Below are 19,743 nucleotides of genomic sequence, written 5' to 3' on the forward strand. Positions count from 1 at the left end.
ACATATGGTACACGGACAAGGCTTTCTTACTAAATATGTATCGGAAATACCTAAAGAGAGGCTTATGTTCCATAACTGTATGTGTTTATCATTTCCCATTTGTTGGATTGACAGGAGCTGTAGCTCGGTGAGGTCAATTAGTGCAGTTGGGTTGTTTTGGGTCAGGCCACTGAACTGATTTCCCAACAAGGTTTCTGTCATTTCAGATATCTAACTGTCTGTTGGTTTGAACAGAGTTGAGTTACAGTGAGGTAGCGAGCTGGATGTTTAATAGAGCTGCTTCACTCAGCTGGCTTTGCTAATCAAGTCAAATGGAGAGAATAACAGGCGTATTATCTCGGTGCTGCAGTAGCATTTCCAGCAATTTATGCAAATATGGACTACATGTTGCTTCACAGTGGTGACTTTAGATAATGTACTCTCTATACTTCCTGCAAAGAAAAGTTCTACGGTGTAGTGAAACAACTTAATACAGATAAGGTTTGTTAAATGTCATGTTTAACATTACAAAAGAGCAGAGTTGTTTCTTGATTTGACCATCTGATATTAACAATTTGATATACCTCGCATCAGGGTTTAATTCATCTTTTTCAAGAATGAGGTAGGCAGAATCAAGTTTCACGAAAGGTATTTTGTCAGCCAGATAAGATTTATACCAGAAATGCACATACAGTAATACGAGTTTAAAGACTGTTTATGGATGAACTATAGTGCACCTTTCTATTGAATAAGTAGCCTTCTTAATGAAATGCTGTACCTGTAAGCATGTCAGACGTTGGCAGCACAGACCCTCTGAAATAATAGGTTTGTTTCAGTCAATTTGAAACACCACTTTGCCTTTTCCATAATGTGTTTCTCAAACCCCCTAAAACGAAAGGCGGACTATTACAGTCATTAGTGAGTCCATTAAATCCTTAATTATGCGATCCTGCAGTGGTGTCTATGTTCCAGCGCGCTCGCATTCTTCGCTGCAAATTCATCTTCTTCTCTTTGACCTCTACTCCCTCGCGACCCATTTCTACTCTTCTGATAATTAATGGCGTCAGTCACCGCGTTAATTGGCCATGTCTGCTTTTTGAGGTTTCATTATGTTATTTTTTTTTTTTTTAGATGATTTTCAGTCTTTAGGAGAGAGATAGGATGGCTAGGTTGACAAAAGGAAGTAAGAGACATGGTGAATTGTGTTATTCACAGTGATAACCTTTGTGAAGATTTCACCTTGGGAAAGACATTCATACTTGATTTATAAAAGGTTATTATAATTTCATGTTTAGTCACACTTTATTTAGACAGTCTAGAACTGATATTCAACCAGCTGTGTGGTGGTGTGGAGTCAAATGTCAACCACTTATCCTTTGACAGAGTTGACCTTGTCTTTTAGAAAATAATATTGGTACACTATATATTGGAAAAGAAGAGATAATTTGAAAGAAACATAAAAGTAATCACTAAAAAAGTATTGCATTTGTTTCCAGTCATTACTGCAATACAATCATTGCAATGTATTACATTTCCAGTCATGTTTCAACTCTTAAAATACCTGTTTAAGGTAAGAGAAATATGATAGATTTTGGTTAATTATTCAATTCCAATTAACAGAAGACAGGACACGTTTACCTTGAAATGTCTTGAATTATAATTGAAGTAAATATCTTTCTAACTTTAACAGAAGTGTCAGAGATGCCCTAACCAAACCACTTACCCTACAATGTGGGTGCAATGACTATTCCTTCATCTCTATACAAAATGATGCCATTGATATCCAAAATAATTGTAGTTGTTTGATGTTTTTTCTCACCACTGAGATTACCCGATTGCATTGAATAATTCACCTTAAAGGTCACCTATCATGCAAAATCCCCTTCTTCCTGTCTTTTCTACATCAACATGTGTCCCCTCTGTGTAAAGAGATTCTGAAAGTTTCAGGAAAAAGGATTCGCTAACTTTTTTTCCTGATCCATTTATATAAAAACCTGTCTGAAAATGAGCTGATCAGATTTTGGCCAATTTATGATGTCATAACGATGTTTTAGCTTGGTAACCATTAGCCAATCACCAACCAAGGTAACACCCCCCCCACCTTATCACCCGAATCTCCTCCTAGAGCACCATTGTGTTCTTTTTAACCAAATCTCTCTCAGAGGGGCGTGGGGAGGGGCTCCTTATTTTCATCTAAAGTAACAGACAGAGAATCAGCACTTTTGAAACAGGGCTGAAACAGAGGGGATTATGGGATGCTGCAATGCACGATCTGTTTCGTAATTCGAGCCAAACACTTCAGAGACACGTTTGTATATATCTAAGACCTGTAATATATTGATGAAACACAGTATAAACATGTGTTTGCATCATACAGTAGAGTTTGATCTTTGAAGTATCCCTCCTTTACAAGCAGGTGTAGAGCTTTCCTTCAGTGATGCCAGCAGTTTGTCTCTTAATACTGTATGCCTATAGGCCAAGCTCTCATGGGCCCAAGAGGGTGTGGCCTTCTGTGGCTGCGTAACCCTGACCAAAGAGGTCATAATGACTCCCACGTATAGATTACACATACACTACGCACTCACCGACATACAGTCACACAAAGCTTATGTGTCCCATCTTTGCCTGTCGGTGTTGGCTGATTGAATGCAGATGAACTCCGTTAAGCTTGTATTTCCTTGCAGAACAAAAGACTTCCAAGAACTCACAAATTGCTTACTGGGATTAAAGGAAATGTAGTTTGGGTTTAGAAAGGGCATCTGACTGTTGCAGACACAACACAAATATACTCTACACTTGCTCATTAACACACATACAACGGTGCAACCACATACACACACTTAAACCAACCACATTCTTATTAGTTATTAGCCTCTGTAATCTCTTCTCAAAAGCAAATGTTCTCCCTCTGTGTGGTCAGTCTGCATGGAGAATACTAGATGCTTTTCAACAATAAAGTCATGGTTTTATGATGGTGATGGAACATTTCATTTCACCAATAAAGGCATCGTCTGATGAATATTCCTTAAATGTTCTAACCTGCCAACTGAATGGATTTGATTAAATGCTTTTATTACGGTCAACTCATACTCCTCCAGGCGCAGGCCAAAATATGCACATTGCTGTCCTTAGTTGTATTTATGTTCATTGTTCTTGCAACACAAATACATTATTGGAAAGCTACACAAGCAGTGATTTGATAAGACAGGTTGTAAACAAAAATACAGTTAAAGACTTCCTGGGCCAACTTTGACCTGCCATCAATCATTTCAATCAAATGTTATTTATGTTGCCAACAACACAACATTTTCCTCAGGGGTCTTCACAATCTGTACAGCATCCGACACCTTCTCTTTTTAGACCTCCGCAGTGGAGATGGAAAAACTACCAAAAAATCCCATTAACAAGGGGAAGAAGAAGATAAACACGCATTAGATTTCATTTGTAGAGAAAAACAAAATGACAACATGTTAACGTGAGATGTTGGAAAACTACGTCAAACAGCTTCTAGCTGCTACCAACAATAATAATGTGGGCACCAAGCAAGACCATAGCAACAAGCACAATCAGCACAACCAATTGAATGTGCCAACCTGCAAAAAACTAAGCTCTCAGCCTGATGCCTGTGGTTTTACCCATTCAGCTTTCCTCTGCAGGCAGGCATACCAACATTATGGGTGCACTCAGTTATGATTTGACTTCCAAAATATTTTTTAGATAATTTGGCTGAATTTGGCTTAATCACAAGGGATCCGAGCAACAAATTACCTGGTATTTTTTTCTCCATTAGATTTCATTGTAGCAATGTTGTTGTGTTCCAAGAACTCAACAATTACTCTGGAGAATACAATGAAATCACAACAGATGCTGCAAAAAATACCCATTGTTTGAACAAAGAACAATTTGTGCCATTTTTTTTGGATATGAACAGTCTCCATTTTATTATCTGCTGGAAAGTTCACCTTATATGGGTATTGAGATTGCACTAGAATCAGGACTCTTGGTTTGCAATAGGAATTTAGGGTCCTCTTTTCAGAATGGAGCAGGGTGATAAAAGCCCATATGGCAGATGAATGCTCAACCTTTTTAAATGATGACTTGGCTGCTGGTAAATCAAACACCCACCCTCTGCTGTTGCCAAATGGTCCATCGCCTCTCATTGAGTCACTGTGTGCAGGCTGGAATCTGCTAAAGCTGTTTTTTTTTTTTACAGTTTTATATCTTTATGTCCACATTGGTGTGACCATGGACACATACAAAGATAATTGTTGCCCTTTTCCCAGTGCTCTGTAATGCTACTCTTATTAAAATGGGTCACATTGCTGATGCAGTGAATGTGGAGAACATTTACTTTTCACTTCCTCACGCTAAATGCTGCACATTCACGTATTCATGTATGTCAAATTCACAAGCTCACTCTTAAGGAAGAATCCACTTCATAAAGCTGCCCCAAATCAGGTTTTAATATGCTAAGCTCCAGATGGCGGCAAGAAGTAAAGTATAGTGAGTGAATATAAAAAAAGCTAAAGAAATATTGCATTATGATGTGAGCAAATCTACACAGTCTGCTTATCATCCACCCTGTGGTCAGACCAGACAGCTGAAGCTCGTTTGAGAAGAGAGAGGATTAAAAGCATCCGAACCAACCTTCTTTGCCCTTCACAAGCCACTTTAGATAAGATGTGTTTTACTCGAAAGTCCTGCCTGGAGAAGCTTTGAACTTAAATTCAAATGCCCCACAGTTCTATTAAAGGAAGTCAAAAGATCCATTATCTCACATGGAGCTGTCGACTAAAGGTTGAGGTCAAGTGGTAATTTGTGTAACGCTGCACATTGTCTTTGTTTTATATAGCTAAAACAACATTTTGGGTTTTAGAAACATGTCAGCACATTATTATGCATTATTATTATGCATTATGCATTGGTACATTTGTATCTGCACAGTAAATATGAAGGGCTTGTTAACTATTCCCAGTAGCCACGAGTAGAAAACCACCCAAGATAATACGTGTTCATCTCTATGCCACTACTGTTGGGTTATGTATTCATAATTTATATGTATGCATTGGTCATTTTCAGTGTTTTTAGTAAAACCTACTTGGTATTGGGTCAGGACCAGTTGGGTACATATTGGGGTGGATGAATGTTCCAACAGTAAATCATTTAAAGCGTAACATTGGAGAAGCCAACAGATAACCCAGCCCAATGATGCCAACTCTCTTTCAATACAACTAGCTGGCAGCACTAGCTCCAGAAGTCACTACATCTAGAGAGAGTCGCCAAGTTGGCAACAAACCTTTCACTTAAAAGCCACTCCCCAAAAGTGTCATATAATCGTAAACATATCATAACGAATGTGAATAACGAATATGGCTGCAGTTACTACTGTACGCACAGCGAGCTGTTGGAGGACGGTCACCTGACTGGCAATGATTTAGCGCGGGTAGACACGCAGTTACAGGTACCGGATTTTCAACAACTAGCTTTAACACCAACCCTTGGTCAAAACAACAAAGTGGGCGATTATAACATCTATGCTATATTGATCCAAACTGGGTTAAAGTTTTGATTGCCTCCTGTATTACATTGTTGCTATTTCTGTTCATTGTTAGTGATTACATAAAGAATGACTCTCAAAATAGACTCTCATGGGTTTCCTTTTAAACTATACAAAGAATGGACAAGGTAAAAATACCACAGGCTCTTATCACCAAATGTATTTGTTCTCTTTGTTGCATTACACCACTAAATTTATTTCACTTTAAATATGAACAAAGGATTTAATCTAAATAATTGACTCTCTCTCTTTGTCATTTTGTTCTCATAGCGTTGACGTTTTTTTTTTTTTAACTTCATCTCATATTTGATTGGCAGACTCTGACATGAGTGGGCTGCATTCAGCCAACCACTGGTCTTTTTTAAGGTTTCTTCTGTTCCCCGCCATCCTTGTCACATCTGTCGTTTGCAACCTCCCACGGGAAAGGCTTTGTTTAGAACAGATATCCAAACTTTTTGAAGGAGTTACCCATTTTGTTCAGTGTGCAGCTTGCTTGCAGTGTAACAGTATTTGTAATTTTAATTAGAGCCATTAAAAGCAGCAGAAACATTCAGCCAGCGCCTGCTGTTGCTGTTCCCACCCAAAACCGAATGACCACCAACAGTCAGTGGGGGCGTCACATTAACATTTATATTTACATACTATTAAGGCATTTAGCTCACGTTCCACAGCAACACTGAATGTGAGAGGAGGCCGTCTGTGCGTGCTAGAGATGTTTCTGAATTCAACACAACATGTTTTACTCAGGTATAACACATTGATACATTAAAGAAATTCCTTCTCTCAAACTTCAGTTTTGCACCCCATCAATTATATATTCTTCATATAGCTGCTGATCATTTTTGTTCATTTCAGTAAAATATGAAAATCAAATCGCCTGCCAGGCAGTGAACATATCTGCTTTCACTTTTGTTTGAGTTGATTTAACGAAGTGTGGTAATGCAATTTAAAGTATGGACTCATTTAAAATAAGTGCCGCTTACCCATGGTATATCCATTCAACATCCAAATGGAAAATGAATACAGACAATAAAAATTCTAATTCAAAGAGTAGTATCTTTGAAAACCCCTATTCTTTCCTTTATTCCGTCTTCTGAGGTACCGTAGATCAAATTAGATTAAAATGAGGTCTTGAGAGTTAAAACAGTTAACAAAGTCATTTCATATTGATTTTCTTTCAATCGAATGAAATACTTATTTCAGCTCCAATTCAAATTCTTCCTTCAATCTTTTTGAGCACGATTCTTTGAAATCATGTTTATTGCTGTAGACTGGTAGAGTACTCAAGTTAAGGTAACATTCCTTAATTTGGCAACATCTGGTTTCAGTGGAATCGTTTAACTTCACTCAAAACCGGCCATCAGAATAATTGAATACAAAATTCTACAAACAATTTGGGGTTATATCGTTCAAATACACCAACGTACTTCTTCCAACAGCAATCCATTCATTGATCTAGGGATTTGTATGTTGTAGGGGGAATCCAATGAGCTAAATAGAGTACAATTGAGTCTTCACCACAATCGAAAAGCAAACACGTGTAACACTGAGCTGTGTCCTGTTGATCAGAGGCCAACTGCAGATTAAACCTTGCCTCAGATTCCCGTCTCATCCCATCTATCTTGCCAAAACGTCGACGTCCCAGGACTCCAGTATTTTATTCACAAACCTCTTCTCAGCTGCAGTCACAAATCACGGTCAAGGCTGCAGAATATGTGGCAACTCGGCTTAACTGAGTCATCATGTTTTCACAGGCCCTGTTCTGCTTATCAGCCTGGAAACCTGTGTGTTCCCTGAAAGCACGCTAATCTCCCCGGGTGATTACATTGACCCCGGGCCATTGATTACACACCATCTAGGCTAGAATGTCATTTGAACACAGCCGGTGACCAATTTTTGCATCCTGGCAGCGCTCTCCACTCAACCAGCTCCATTTATCCTCTCCCCTGCTTTTTGCGGTGTGGAAAATAGGTTGTGACTGTTGCCGTGGCCCCTAAAAGCAGAAATGGACCTGCTTTTGTTACGAGTTAGGTCAGAATGATCCATTTCATTTTCTGAATGTTATTTTCCCCTGTAGGTATGCTGGCAGTGTTTTCTGCTTGAGTGACAAAGCAATTGTTGGAAGAAGGAGGAAGCTGTTGCCACGTTACCCTCTGCTGTTTCATTTTTCCTTTTTTCAGGTTCACTTCTGGTTGTCAAAACAGCTGTCGAGAGGTTGAGCGTTGTGGAGCCCTGCAGAGTGGCTCTATTTTGACTCTATTACTTTCCTTTTTTTTGTATTTCCATTTTGCTGAATAGGTCAGTTGAGGTCAAATAACTGAAGGCAATGAGAATGGAGGATGAAGAGGCTGAATAGCAACTATAATCTTCCCTCTTTGCTCTCTGCTCACCCTCTCGGAGGGAAAACAAATAAATATGCCTCATCTTCAGATATGGAGGTAGACAGCTGGAGGCGCACTCTGTCACCGACCTGCTTAACCTCGCAACCGCTGGAAGAGTCATTTCAGTGGATGAGGGATTGTATTACTGAAATGATAGTGGAAGTTTAGGGAATTGTGCACGATGAGTAATGTTACTTAAACATAACATTAATAAAAAGTGTGTAGTCTAAAAGAGTTAAAACAGTCATATATTCTGACTTGAAATAGGAGAACATTTTGCTGTGTATTCTACTAAAAGCTAAATATTGCTATTCCAATCACAATGCATTTTGGTTCTCATGCTTTTGTTAATGCCCATTCCCCGTGTTACTCTTTCTTCCGTAGTTAAAACAGCTCTGATAAAACTGTCCTAATCCCCGTTCCAGCCAGCAGAGACTCAATATAACTATAAGCCTGCTTACAGCTACGAGCTCAAAGGTCTGCAAAGACATAATGAACTCCGCACTGCACCTCAATTTCTTGACACAATCACAGCTCAACACATGCCAGGACTTGTTAAGGTGTATTTCAACCCTTTCATAACAGAGCTCCTTAAGGTCAAGCCTTACCAGCTGACCCCATCTGGCTGCAGCCGTCAGACCTATTGAGCTGTCAAACGGGAGACATCCCACGATAAATCTGAGAAGCACTCATCAAAGCTGATAGATGTTAAGCAACTCAAATAAAAGCTCTCTGTCAAACGCCATGTGTTTGCAGATGACACAGCGTCGTTCAGAAGAAGTGAAGCAAACGTTTGAGCTGCTTGTATTCTCGTGTGGCTCCAACAGGTTTATTTGTATAACCCAAAACATTGAGGGTTTGACAACCTGTGCAAAACACAGGACAGTCTCTATCTTTAGACTCTTTATCTTTCATGACGATTGTAGATTTCAGTAAAAGACCCACAACTTCAGTGCTAAGCCTTTTAACGGTACTCCACCTCAACATCTTTTTTTGGCCTTTTAAATCAAATATGTTTATTTTAATCTTCCCCAGAAAACATCAGCTTTTGTATCTTAATCTTTAGAGAATGGAAACTGTGATCCGCTTGAAGTCACGTTGGTCAGAAGGGATTTCAAAAAGTGAACTCAAAATGTCTAAACCACCTGCCTGCTCTCCTTCTGAATGCTCAATATGTTTCAAACGTACTAACGTAACGTCTGAGCTGTATAAAACACACACATGAAGACCGATCAGACCATTGCCTGCATCTCATGTTTATGTATGAGTCAGATTCTCACGATAGCAGTTTTGACAAAAGTGCAATTCTTTGTTAATTTACAAGTCGCTTGAGTTATTTATCACATTAAAGATGTCGTAGTGTTCCCTACTTTATATAATTGAGGAATTCATATCTTTGGATTTTTGAAAACGATACATTTGAAAGCAACACCAACGTCTTCAGGTTATTCATCAGTTTCAGACATTTCACAATCCAATCCACTTTATTTATCTAGCACATATTAAAAACAGAGGGTTTACCGAAGTGCTTCACAGCAAACATAACATTATAATAACATATAATATTACAATAACAGATAAAAGGCACACATAAGAATAGAAAGGTACATAAAGGCTATGGACAGACAATAAAAGCAAACAAATCGATAAAACAGCTCAAACTGACTCGAAAGCGAGGGAAAGGAGGCGGGTCTTCAGACGGGACTTCAAATAATACAAATGTTTATTAATGGCAGCCCTAAAAGCATCTTATACTGTCATATCAATCTATAGTTTATCCTAATCCTACTGTTTTGTATAGTTCCTTTATCTTTTCATTTGAAGTTATTAAAAAAATCTATCCGTGCGATTCCATTTGTTTGGCTTGCAAAACTATGAATGGACTGAACGTAGTTTCCCTTAACTTTCCATATCACATCAATCCAGAGTGAGAATTGTTAAGGCATATCAAATGACATGGCTGTTGCTCCTGCACCCTATTAGCTTCTCCTTGGCTCAAACTGAATTCCCCAGGTTGGCTCTGTGCCCAGGAGTTACTCTGACCCGTGCTGTTAACCCAGCGTGTCGCTCCCTGGGGAATGACTGCAGGTGAAACGAGCCCATTTTGTTTTGCTTGGCAGAGACATTGATTTCTCATACATTTTGGCACTTGCCTCATCATCACAAAACGTTGTTATTATTCAACAAAGTTTATTTCTGAATGGTTATATTCATCCAATGTTGTCTGGCTTTGTGCATTGAACAGAGGGATGTTTGGAATACAAGTCTTTCATACTCTAAAATGGTTTCTTCTTTTATCTCAGCATTTTGAAAAGGCATTAATCCTCACAATAAAGACGTCCTGGAGGCTCCACATCTGGTAAATTGTCTTTTGAGTGAACAACAAAAATTGATTAGCCATTTAGTTTAGCGTATTGTTAGACAAACAAAAGCAATGAGCCTCTGACAAAGCCATTTTGCAGAAGCATTCACCAGAGGCATTTCTATCAGTACATGTGCTAATGTAACTCAACGTGAGCACAGCGTGCCGGCACCACTGCATTGCAAGATATCAAATCAAAGGGAATGACCAGCTGAGCACATCTAACCCTTTCTGATGGGTTATAGTCAATGATCTCTATTAAAGGAGATAGGATTTTTGTTCTATCCTTGTGTATTAGCAGGGAAGCTCACTGGCACACAGCTGTTCTTAATAACCATCATTAGATCCAACCAATTGATATGTGCAGTGATTTTAGAGTTGCAGCTTACCCGCCATCCATTCACTTCCTTATGATTCCTACAATAGCTTTCAGACAATAGCTCAAGAGAGAGATTTGCATGTAAAGAGCTGTTGTTATAGTCAAATATTCTTTTATAGGTCTTAGATCTCTAGCTCTGCAAAGCGGTTTTCTTTCTGAGTTGGTCCATGTGTTGTTTGTCTTGTGGGGACACTATTCCACATATGGCAGTAATACGGTTGATATGCTTTGATGTGCTAGCAAAAGCCAGGAAGAAAATGAATAGTAGGTGAATATAAACAAGGCTGGATTCAAAAGGTAATGTACACAACACCAACATTGTGTACAATAACTGCACTAGACCTCAACGATACACACATTCATTTTGGTGAGGCTCAAAGCCTATCAGTTTTCTCTGGTCCTTTTTTCCTTTGCAAGTGAACATAAGTTTGGTTTGTTTACAAAACAATCTCCACGGGAACAGATTCATCTTGTTCGTGCAATCAAATGTGTTTGCCTTTTTCATAGCAAATATCATCCTGTTGGCTATAAAAGTTTGACATTCATGGTTCCCAGACAGTGTTTGGTGTGCTGCTGCAGATTGAAATTTTATTCAGAGTGAACGGCCTGGAAAAACTACAGAATGAATTGCCTTGGAATTGGGGGGGAAATGCAGTCATATCTGAATGAATATGGAAATCATGAATGTGTGGCTCTTTGTCAGAGGTGGACTAGGGGTACCACGAATATATTCCGTATACTAGATGATATTATTACAGAGCAGACATTATGTCACTGGTTGGCATTGAAGCCCTGCAGCTTGATATACAGTTTGGAACTCAAACCATTTCTCTATTGCATTTAGGCCCCAACCCAAACTTTGACGGTAAAAATAAAACACTGGGCAAACTACTTCCATGAATATTTAGATATTTAGATCATTGTTGTTTCAACCTTTTTCATAGAAAACATTTTGGGCCGTCGCAACAACTGCAACCGCTCTCAGGGAATATAATCAATGAAAGCATCTGAAACCCCTTACTCTCTCTACCTTTCTGCTTAATAATTCAACAGCAAGCGTAGCCTCTGTGGGCCTTCACTGTGAAGGGGAGCGTGTGACCTCCAGCGCAGCAGCAGGTGGCAAAGTGCAAGCGGTAGCAGTGTGCACAAAATGGTGTTTGCTTGCTTTGCTCTTTGGTGTCTATTTATAGTGGGGGTTTTGCTGGGGCTGGAGAATATTTGGAACAAAACTGAATATATTGACCTGGAACTTCAAGAGGATAAGTACTGACAAATAACAAAAAAGATTGTGTTTGATCGTTTCAGTCGTGTTGCATCGCTGAAATATTAATTTATTCAGTTCCTTTTCCAGTCTTTCCTACACCTCAAAATACAGTTTGCATTTCGGAAAATGTCCTCTATAATAACTTGACGTGAAATCAGCGAACTACACATCCAACATACCCAATTGGTTTATGCTGTGACTGTCAACCTTGAAAGCAATAATACCTTTATGTCAACAAATGTCCCTGGTTCATCGCTGCAATCTGATGAAATGGAGTTAAAAGCCACATAGTAAAGTAGCGCCTTGAATTTGCAATATTAAAGCTATTTCATTTAAAAAAGCCAACACATGCAAATCAGCCAAGACATTTGACTTCTCCTAGCAAGAAAAGCACACGTGGAACTAATAACGTTAACGATGGCTTCATTCCAATTAAGTGTGAGCCAGCATGCTTGATACCAGAGCTAACTGATACACCTAGCAATTACTGATGTTATTAATGACACCTGTGTAAGTCAGACTGTCGAGAAATACCGATGCCAGTTAAAGATATTGAAAAAGGGAATGTTGTTTTGAATTAAGAAGACTAAGACTCCCATCAGAGCTTAAATCGACTTGAAAGAACGGAGTATACAAAAACACGTTAATATGTCCCATCCTAACCCAACCTTTTGGTCCATAGTGACTCATTTCTTTAAACTTTAAAAAGAGAGTCAATCGAATATATTCTTAAAAGAAAAAAATACCCATTTTATCTGTTGGCTCTCGGCCAAGGTTTGTACTTTTCTGTCGATGGAGAAGTCTGCAGATTTACAAGTCTGCATTGTTGCATTTAAAAAAAAGAAGTGTTTTTTCTTTGTTTTCTACTGCTCTCCCACGTAGTAATTTATACCCAGAAGAAAACCAAAGAAAGGTCGCCTAGTGCAAAAGGAACCCAGACCAGATTAATTCAATATCAGTTGCAATTAATTTCTCATGTCAAGACGGCTTGGGAGTAATCCAATTTGTTAAATGACTGTCGAATCTCTGTTTTAGATTACGATGTCTGGTGAAGCAACTGGAGAGAGGAGAGGCTTCCCTCACAGACCTCAAGAAGAACCTCGAGTATGCCGCGTTGGTGCTGGAATCCGTTTATGTGGAGGAGACGAGGTAAGGAAACAAACGCACGAGTGTTGACATGGTTCATTTGTTGAGAACAACAGCGCTGTAATGACAAAGGCCAGACTTTGGAAGACGGAGAACTATCATTAGTGTGGCACCTGTGCTGTAATTAGTTTCATTTAAAACAGTTTGTCTGTCAGTTGGGTTACACAATGATAGACAGAAACGTCACATTGCAAATGCTTTCATAACTCAAAAAAAGTGACATTTACTGAAGTACTTACCATCCACAAAATGTCACAATGAAATATTACATTTCTTACTGTACTATGTATTTGAAGAGCTTTGTTATCAGTTACTTTTTTTGATAAAGTAGTTATTGTTATACTGTAGATTAAACTACCAAAAGCATATGATGCGGTTCAAATTAAATACTTGCTACTTACTTACTATTACATCAACATAATTGATACTACAACCATATAACACGGACTTACTTGTATGTTTTCACTTATTCTTCTTACCTAAATACTTCTTTAAGCATGTCATATAATGTTGATATCCCACATGTGGGCAAGTTGAATGCACAGTCAACAACTTCTTATCCCTAAAAACCCACAAATATAAAAGATTTAGAGATTGGAAAGATCTTTCTTATGTCAAAGATATGTGTAGGTATGGTTAGGTTGAGGGAATACAAAAGGTCAGTGTATGCCAGTAGTTTAATGCAGGTCCAGAATCCAAGATATGACCAGGCTTATGGAATTATGTAAGGCTCCCGCCATCGAGATCCCACCAGATTAGGGCCAGCGATGTCACGACCACTCCAGGATGGAGGATGATGAACTACGCGCTGCAGAATCCATGTAGCACCATGATTATCACTGTGGTGTCAATGCTTTCACTCTGCCATAAGAACGTATTCAGTTCAGAGGGTGGGGACCAACAGGCTTTTCTCTTGATCCCTTGTCCATGTCATCACAAGAGCGTAGCTGTAGAGCATTATCTCACACAATTGGATTTGAATACTCCCCATCATGGGGTCTCAAGAGGCCGGGGATGTTTTGATGTTATATAAGAAGTGATAATATTTGATTGACAGCACTAGGATTTTGAGTTTGATCCCCTGTGACAGCAGAGCTGTGATCAATTCTAAATATTTTAGTAAGCCTTTAGTCTCTCAGCATCTGTCTGATTTGACCATGCTTTGTTTTATTTTTCATTTGTTTGTGTCGTTCACCTTACACCCCTCTCCTCTCCCCTCTTTCAGGCGTTTGGTGGACACAGAGGATGAGCTCAGTGACATCCAGTCAGAGTCCGTGCCCTCCGAGGTCCGGGATTGGCTGGCCTCCACCTTCACCCGGCAGATGGGCCTGATGCTGCGGCGCAATGAGGAGAAACCTCGCTTCCGCAGCATCGTCCACGCCGTGCAGGCTGGCATATTTGTTGAGAGGTAAACCCGTGTGATGCACAAACACAAAGCCACAGATAAATAATGAATATGGATCGTCACCTTTATCTTTGCCCTGTTGGACCAGACCAATGTCTGTGTAGAGCCTTTATATATACGACAGACTTAAAGCTTTTCCATCAACATCTTTCGCTTGGCCTTGAATAATGAATGGATATTGTTTCAGTGCATTTTCTTCACCTGCCCTTCTAGACATTTTGCAAAGCACCGTATTTAAGAGTTTAGAATTATAATTTTTTTAACCTTCCAGGCAGAAATAGCCTTATATTTAGTCTCCATTTTGTTTGAGTGTCTGAATTGTGTGTAATTTAAGAAATGCTAACAATGTGAACCTTTCTCCTCACAATCGTTCATTGCCATATGTTTCATTTTACAGATGCCAAAAATGTGCCATAAAGACCTTTTCGAGGTCTCTTAGGTTAGATTATTGTTGATTGGTTATGCAGTGCATGTGTCTCAAATCTCTCTGACCTTGTATGTCTACTGAACTAAAACGTTTGGCATTTGAGAAGGTGGAGAAGACAATTTAAAACATCAGAGGTCTACAGCTTGGTCTCAGCCCTGGTGTGGTTCTTTAACATTTCTACAGTATCTGTGTGAATTATGTGTGCATCCTCTGCACGGTGACTCACTCACCTGAGTCGACCATACATCATCCCAGCCTTGGCGAGCACAGCTACATGTAAACACAATCATTCAGAGAGTTGCAAACAGCTCCATCTCCGAGGCTATGCTTTATCGCACACTAACATGCAACATGCATTTGTTCATGTCAGTAAGTCTTAAACATGTAAGCTATAATCTTTCTTAATCTGTTTTTACAGAGGGCAGTCTGCTTTCAGATATTTACAATGAGGAGGGATTGGGTTCGGCAGCATGAGTGTCCACCATTTTTAAATTTGAAAAATGTTGTATTTTGACAACATTGCCAGCAGATACAAAGGTGCATTCAGGGAAGCTAATGTAAGGATGCACTTTTGAAATAATTACACATTTAGTTGTACTGTATCACGCTATGTTTCAGATGCTATGCAATGTAAACTAACTTTGCTGCCTTTCAACTGCTTCTATTGACGACAGAATATCTTTTTATTTTATGGTTTGGTTGCATATATATTCTCATATATTCGACAAAGCCTGAAACCTTTTGCTTTAAAAACAGACTTGCCGGTGTGATTGTTTTCCAACTTAACCTTCAGTTGCATACTGTGATGTGTGGATTTGAGGATTTGATAGAGATGGTGGGTAACCTTATAGGCTTTAGTGTGGTATGGTAACCTCTGGTGTTTAAACTCAGCGCTGCGCTTTATTTGATGTTTTTATCTCCTCCACACAGGATGTACAGACGCACCTCCAATATGGTGGGACTGAGCTACCCCCCTTCAGTCATATCTGTGCTTAAGGTATTATCATGTGCGCACACATCCCAGCTGAAGCACACTGATATGAAATAACAACTTAGTACACTTATGTGCCACGACTATATTACATGAGTTATTTACAAGGATTTGATTCGCAGCACCTTGAATATTATCGATGTTTTTGAGAACACGAATACATTGTTATCGGACAAGTTCAAAGCAATATTTGATTTTTTTCTTTTTTTCCCCCATACAGCATGTTGACAAGTGGTCGTTCGACGTGTTCGCTCTAAATGAGGCCAGCGGAGATCATGCTCTTAAATTCATATTCTACGAGTTGCTCACAAGATACGACCTTATTAACCATTTCAAGGTAAAGCCAGAAGGATATGACATACCTATATACATAATGTATACTGTACTACTGGTTACTGCTGCACCTTTGTGACATTAAAACAAGAAGAAACAGAATGACCTTCACATTTCCCCTTCCCTTCTCTGTCTCTTAAGTGTTAGATCGTGTTGTTGTATTTTAACAATGAACTTATTATAAAGTGGGTTGGACACATTTGATCTCGTCTGATCGTGGTGAAGCTCATTTACCAACGCGTGCCATAGCTGAGGACACTCAACTTTAAGTGACAGCATCTTAAGAGTAAATGACACAGGCAATGAAGCCGACATGAATATGTAATTATAGTCTGCAGTAACCTAAATGATTCACGATCCATGAATTGATGACATCAATTTCAGATGCTGAGGGTGCTATGCGTGCATTGAAATGTTATGGGCTCATTATTTGAATAACTGAATAGATTTAAGAAAGTTATTTTTAAAAGTATCTGCTTTGTTTTTTTAGCTCGCATTCATTTGCTGTTGTTTTGTCTGCCATCAGATCCCAATCTCTGCGGTGGTGTCATTCATTGAGGCCCTAGAAGTGGGATACAGCAAACATAAAAACCCCTACCACAACCTGATGCACGCTGCTGATGTCACACAGACTGTGCACTACTTGCTACTCAAGACTGGCATGGTGGTGAGTAGGATTTGACTGAACACAGACATGTTCAAAACCTACCGAAACCAATTGAACAAATAGGCGTTGGTGTGTCTCCCTGTGGCAAATCCAAGTCGAAGGAATCCTTTTATCCACATGATATTCAGAACATCTCCGTCAGCTGCCAGCTTAATGGCAACTTTGTCTGACAGGCTATCTTCTAAATATGGCTATTTTTTGAAGGGAACAAAATACAAGACATCTCAGTCTGCTCGGGGCAGGTTTAAAAACATCAACCCACATTTCTAAAATATCTGTCAAAATGTGACACAATTTGATTTAAATGTTTCTTGCCAAAACATTGCTTAACTTCTACTTTTCATATTTCATATTACTTTTGTTATTTTTCCATACGGTGACCTATATTCCACTGGAGTAACTTAGGGGCGTTTCTGTTACTACATTTATTTCAAAAACAAACAAACATTAGCCTCGCTAAAGCACAGTTCAAAGTCCCCAACCGTGCAAGCAGCCGGCCGCCCCCGCTTCCATTGTTTTGATTTAATCACCTTAATAAGTTGGCTACGACAGCTGTCGACATGGCGTGTTTCTCTGGGCGGTGCCTTGCAAAGTAAACCACATTACTGCGTCTGCGAGAACCACGGGCTCCTGGGGGAACAGGGGAACAGCATCTATCATTTCGCATGCCCTCCAGACTCCATTAAATCAACGATCAACGGGTCATTCATAAAGCCGGCCCCATGAGGAAATATACTGAGGGATGGATCGGCCATCTTGCTTCCCGACCCCCACCCCCTGTACTTAATGACTCCCTTATCCCCCACTGTTGATTAGTCACCAATATCGACTGGGTTTCCTGAGCTAAATCTCCACTCTGTGTACGTGAGTGCACTGATGAACATCTCAGAAGAGAAATACCCACTCACAGGTGTGTGAAACAGATTACAAATGTGCGGCTATAAATGGACATCTTTATCTTTGAATACAGTTGTTGGTGCTCATATGATTAACCTCAGTTTGTCACAGTTTCTGTTTTTGCCAGTTGCCAAGGAAAACTACTTTCTCAACCAAGACTTAAACTAGGAGATCAATACTACTCATAAGTATTGCGGTATATGCAGTATTCATTTGGCTAATGGAATTAACAGGATGAAATCTGTCGAAGGAAAATGAGGTGAATCCAATAACATTTCAAAATGTTCCTGCTGTCGTAAAAGTACCTCATCTGATCTTTAATTTGTCAACCTATTGGGAACAATTATGTTGATATGACACATTGTAATACAACACTACAACAAAGGTTTAAGTCAACTATCATGTGCCTGAACATAAGTTTGTACATTTATTAAGGAGTCAGTCACGTGAGTTTCCGGTCTTCATGCTTAGCTACCTGTCTGCTTGCTGTAGCTACTTATTTACAGTACAGTGATAAGAGTGCTATCAATCTACACATCTCAATCTCTGACAGAAAACCAATAAGTGTATTCCCACAAACCTTTAGCTATTGCTTTAAGCCCGCGTCACACTGTCCCGAAATTGACACCCGATGGACACACGATAAAGGAAATGTTCAAATTCGTCTCTGATCGTAACAACATCGGGCCATTCGTGAGGGCATCTTAAGCCTTCGTATGACCGCCGATGGAGTTTCTCAGGCTCCGGCAGCAACTTCTTGAGCGGTGGCAACATCTTTGCCATCACAAAGCATTGCCGAAGGACCTTGCGAAGGTTAATTTTCGTGTTGACTTCGTGTGTCCATTTTGCCCATCGTGTTGCCTTCTGTAGGCATCGTACTTGCTTCGGCTGTTGCTTCGGCTGTTGCTCGGCCGATGACCAAGTTCGGGGCCATCTTCGTGCGAAATTCACAATTCCATATTCGGGAGTCAATTTCGGGGACAGTGTGACAGGGGCTTTGAGAAGCTGCTGCTACTTTCACACAGTCCTCTCTTTCGCTGTAATGATAAATCATATGTAAAAAAGTTTAACCCATTTATTCAAAAGCATACGTTGTATCATCGCCATGTGACAGTATGAGGTTTTCATTTCTCTTTGATAACAATGACAAACCAGACTGAGACTCTGGAGGGAAAGTTTTAAAGTGACAGTTTAGAATGTGGTAGTCAATAGACCTCGCCTTATCCAAAGCTTCCTTTTTGCTTCTCTGACCTTTCCTCTATCATCTCCTCCCCATTTGTTTCCTTTCATCCCTGACGGTAATATATTCCTCTTGCCAAATACTTCTCTCTGCATCCTTTGTTTCCCTTTTCTCCTCTACATCATGCTGTCGCAACAAACTGTTCCCTGCACTCCTTTTCTCAACTCACTGGCTTCTCATTTCTCTTCTCTCATTTATTTCTCTCCTGTTCATTACTCTGTCTTCCCTTTTTCCTGTCAACGTCGACCCTGTCATTTCCATCTCGTTGCCCCCCTTCCTCTTTGATATACTAATATCCCCTTCCTCCTTTTTCTTTTTGCTTCTTCTCTCCGCAGCATTGGTTGACTGAGCTTGAGATCTTTGCCATGATCTTTGCGGCGGCGGTGCACGACTACGAGCATACGGGGACGACAAACAACTTCCACATTCAGACGAGGTAATGGATCGTAAAATCAAAAATGCATGGCACTGACTCACCCGATCAATGTTTTCATTTGCAGCGAGAGGGCTTCACAGTCACACTGAGATCGCCTGCAGTGCTGTGCAGTAATAACACTCGGGCGGGACGGGAGTCCAAATGAACTCACAACTCTTGCCCTTGATAACTTCAGTTTGAAAGAACATTGCCCCAAACTCATTTCGTATAAATATAATGAAATGAACTAATTTGTTTTGACAAAGACTATCTTCGCAGCCTTTTGCTTTCTGAAACCAG

The 19,743-nt window shown here is 39.7% G+C and overlaps 1 protein-coding gene across 1 annotated transcript; it reads left to right on the forward strand.

Annotated features, from left to right (window-relative positions):
• Positions 1-596: 596 nt before the first annotated feature.
• LOC104954337 (calcium/calmodulin-dependent 3',5'-cyclic nucleotide phosphodiesterase 1C-like) lies at positions 597-19,464 on the forward strand (the record flags this gene model as incomplete). Its single annotated transcript, XM_010781432.1, has 7 exons — positions 597-601; positions 12,958-13,071; positions 14,294-14,476; positions 15,831-15,897; positions 16,112-16,228; positions 16,751-16,891; positions 19,364-19,464. Coding segments are annotated over exons 1-7 (728 nt in total), but the record flags the coding sequence as incomplete, so codon positions are not given.
• Between the last annotated feature and the right edge of the window lie 279 nt (positions 19,465-19,743).

This window comes from Notothenia coriiceps, unplaced genomic scaffold (genome assembly GCF_000735185.1).
Source record: "Notothenia coriiceps isolate Sejong01 unplaced genomic scaffold, NC01 NC01_scaffold00023271, whole genome shotgun sequence".
In the NCBI taxonomy this organism is placed as follows: domain Eukaryota; kingdom Metazoa; phylum Chordata; class Actinopteri; order Perciformes; family Nototheniidae; genus Notothenia; species Notothenia coriiceps.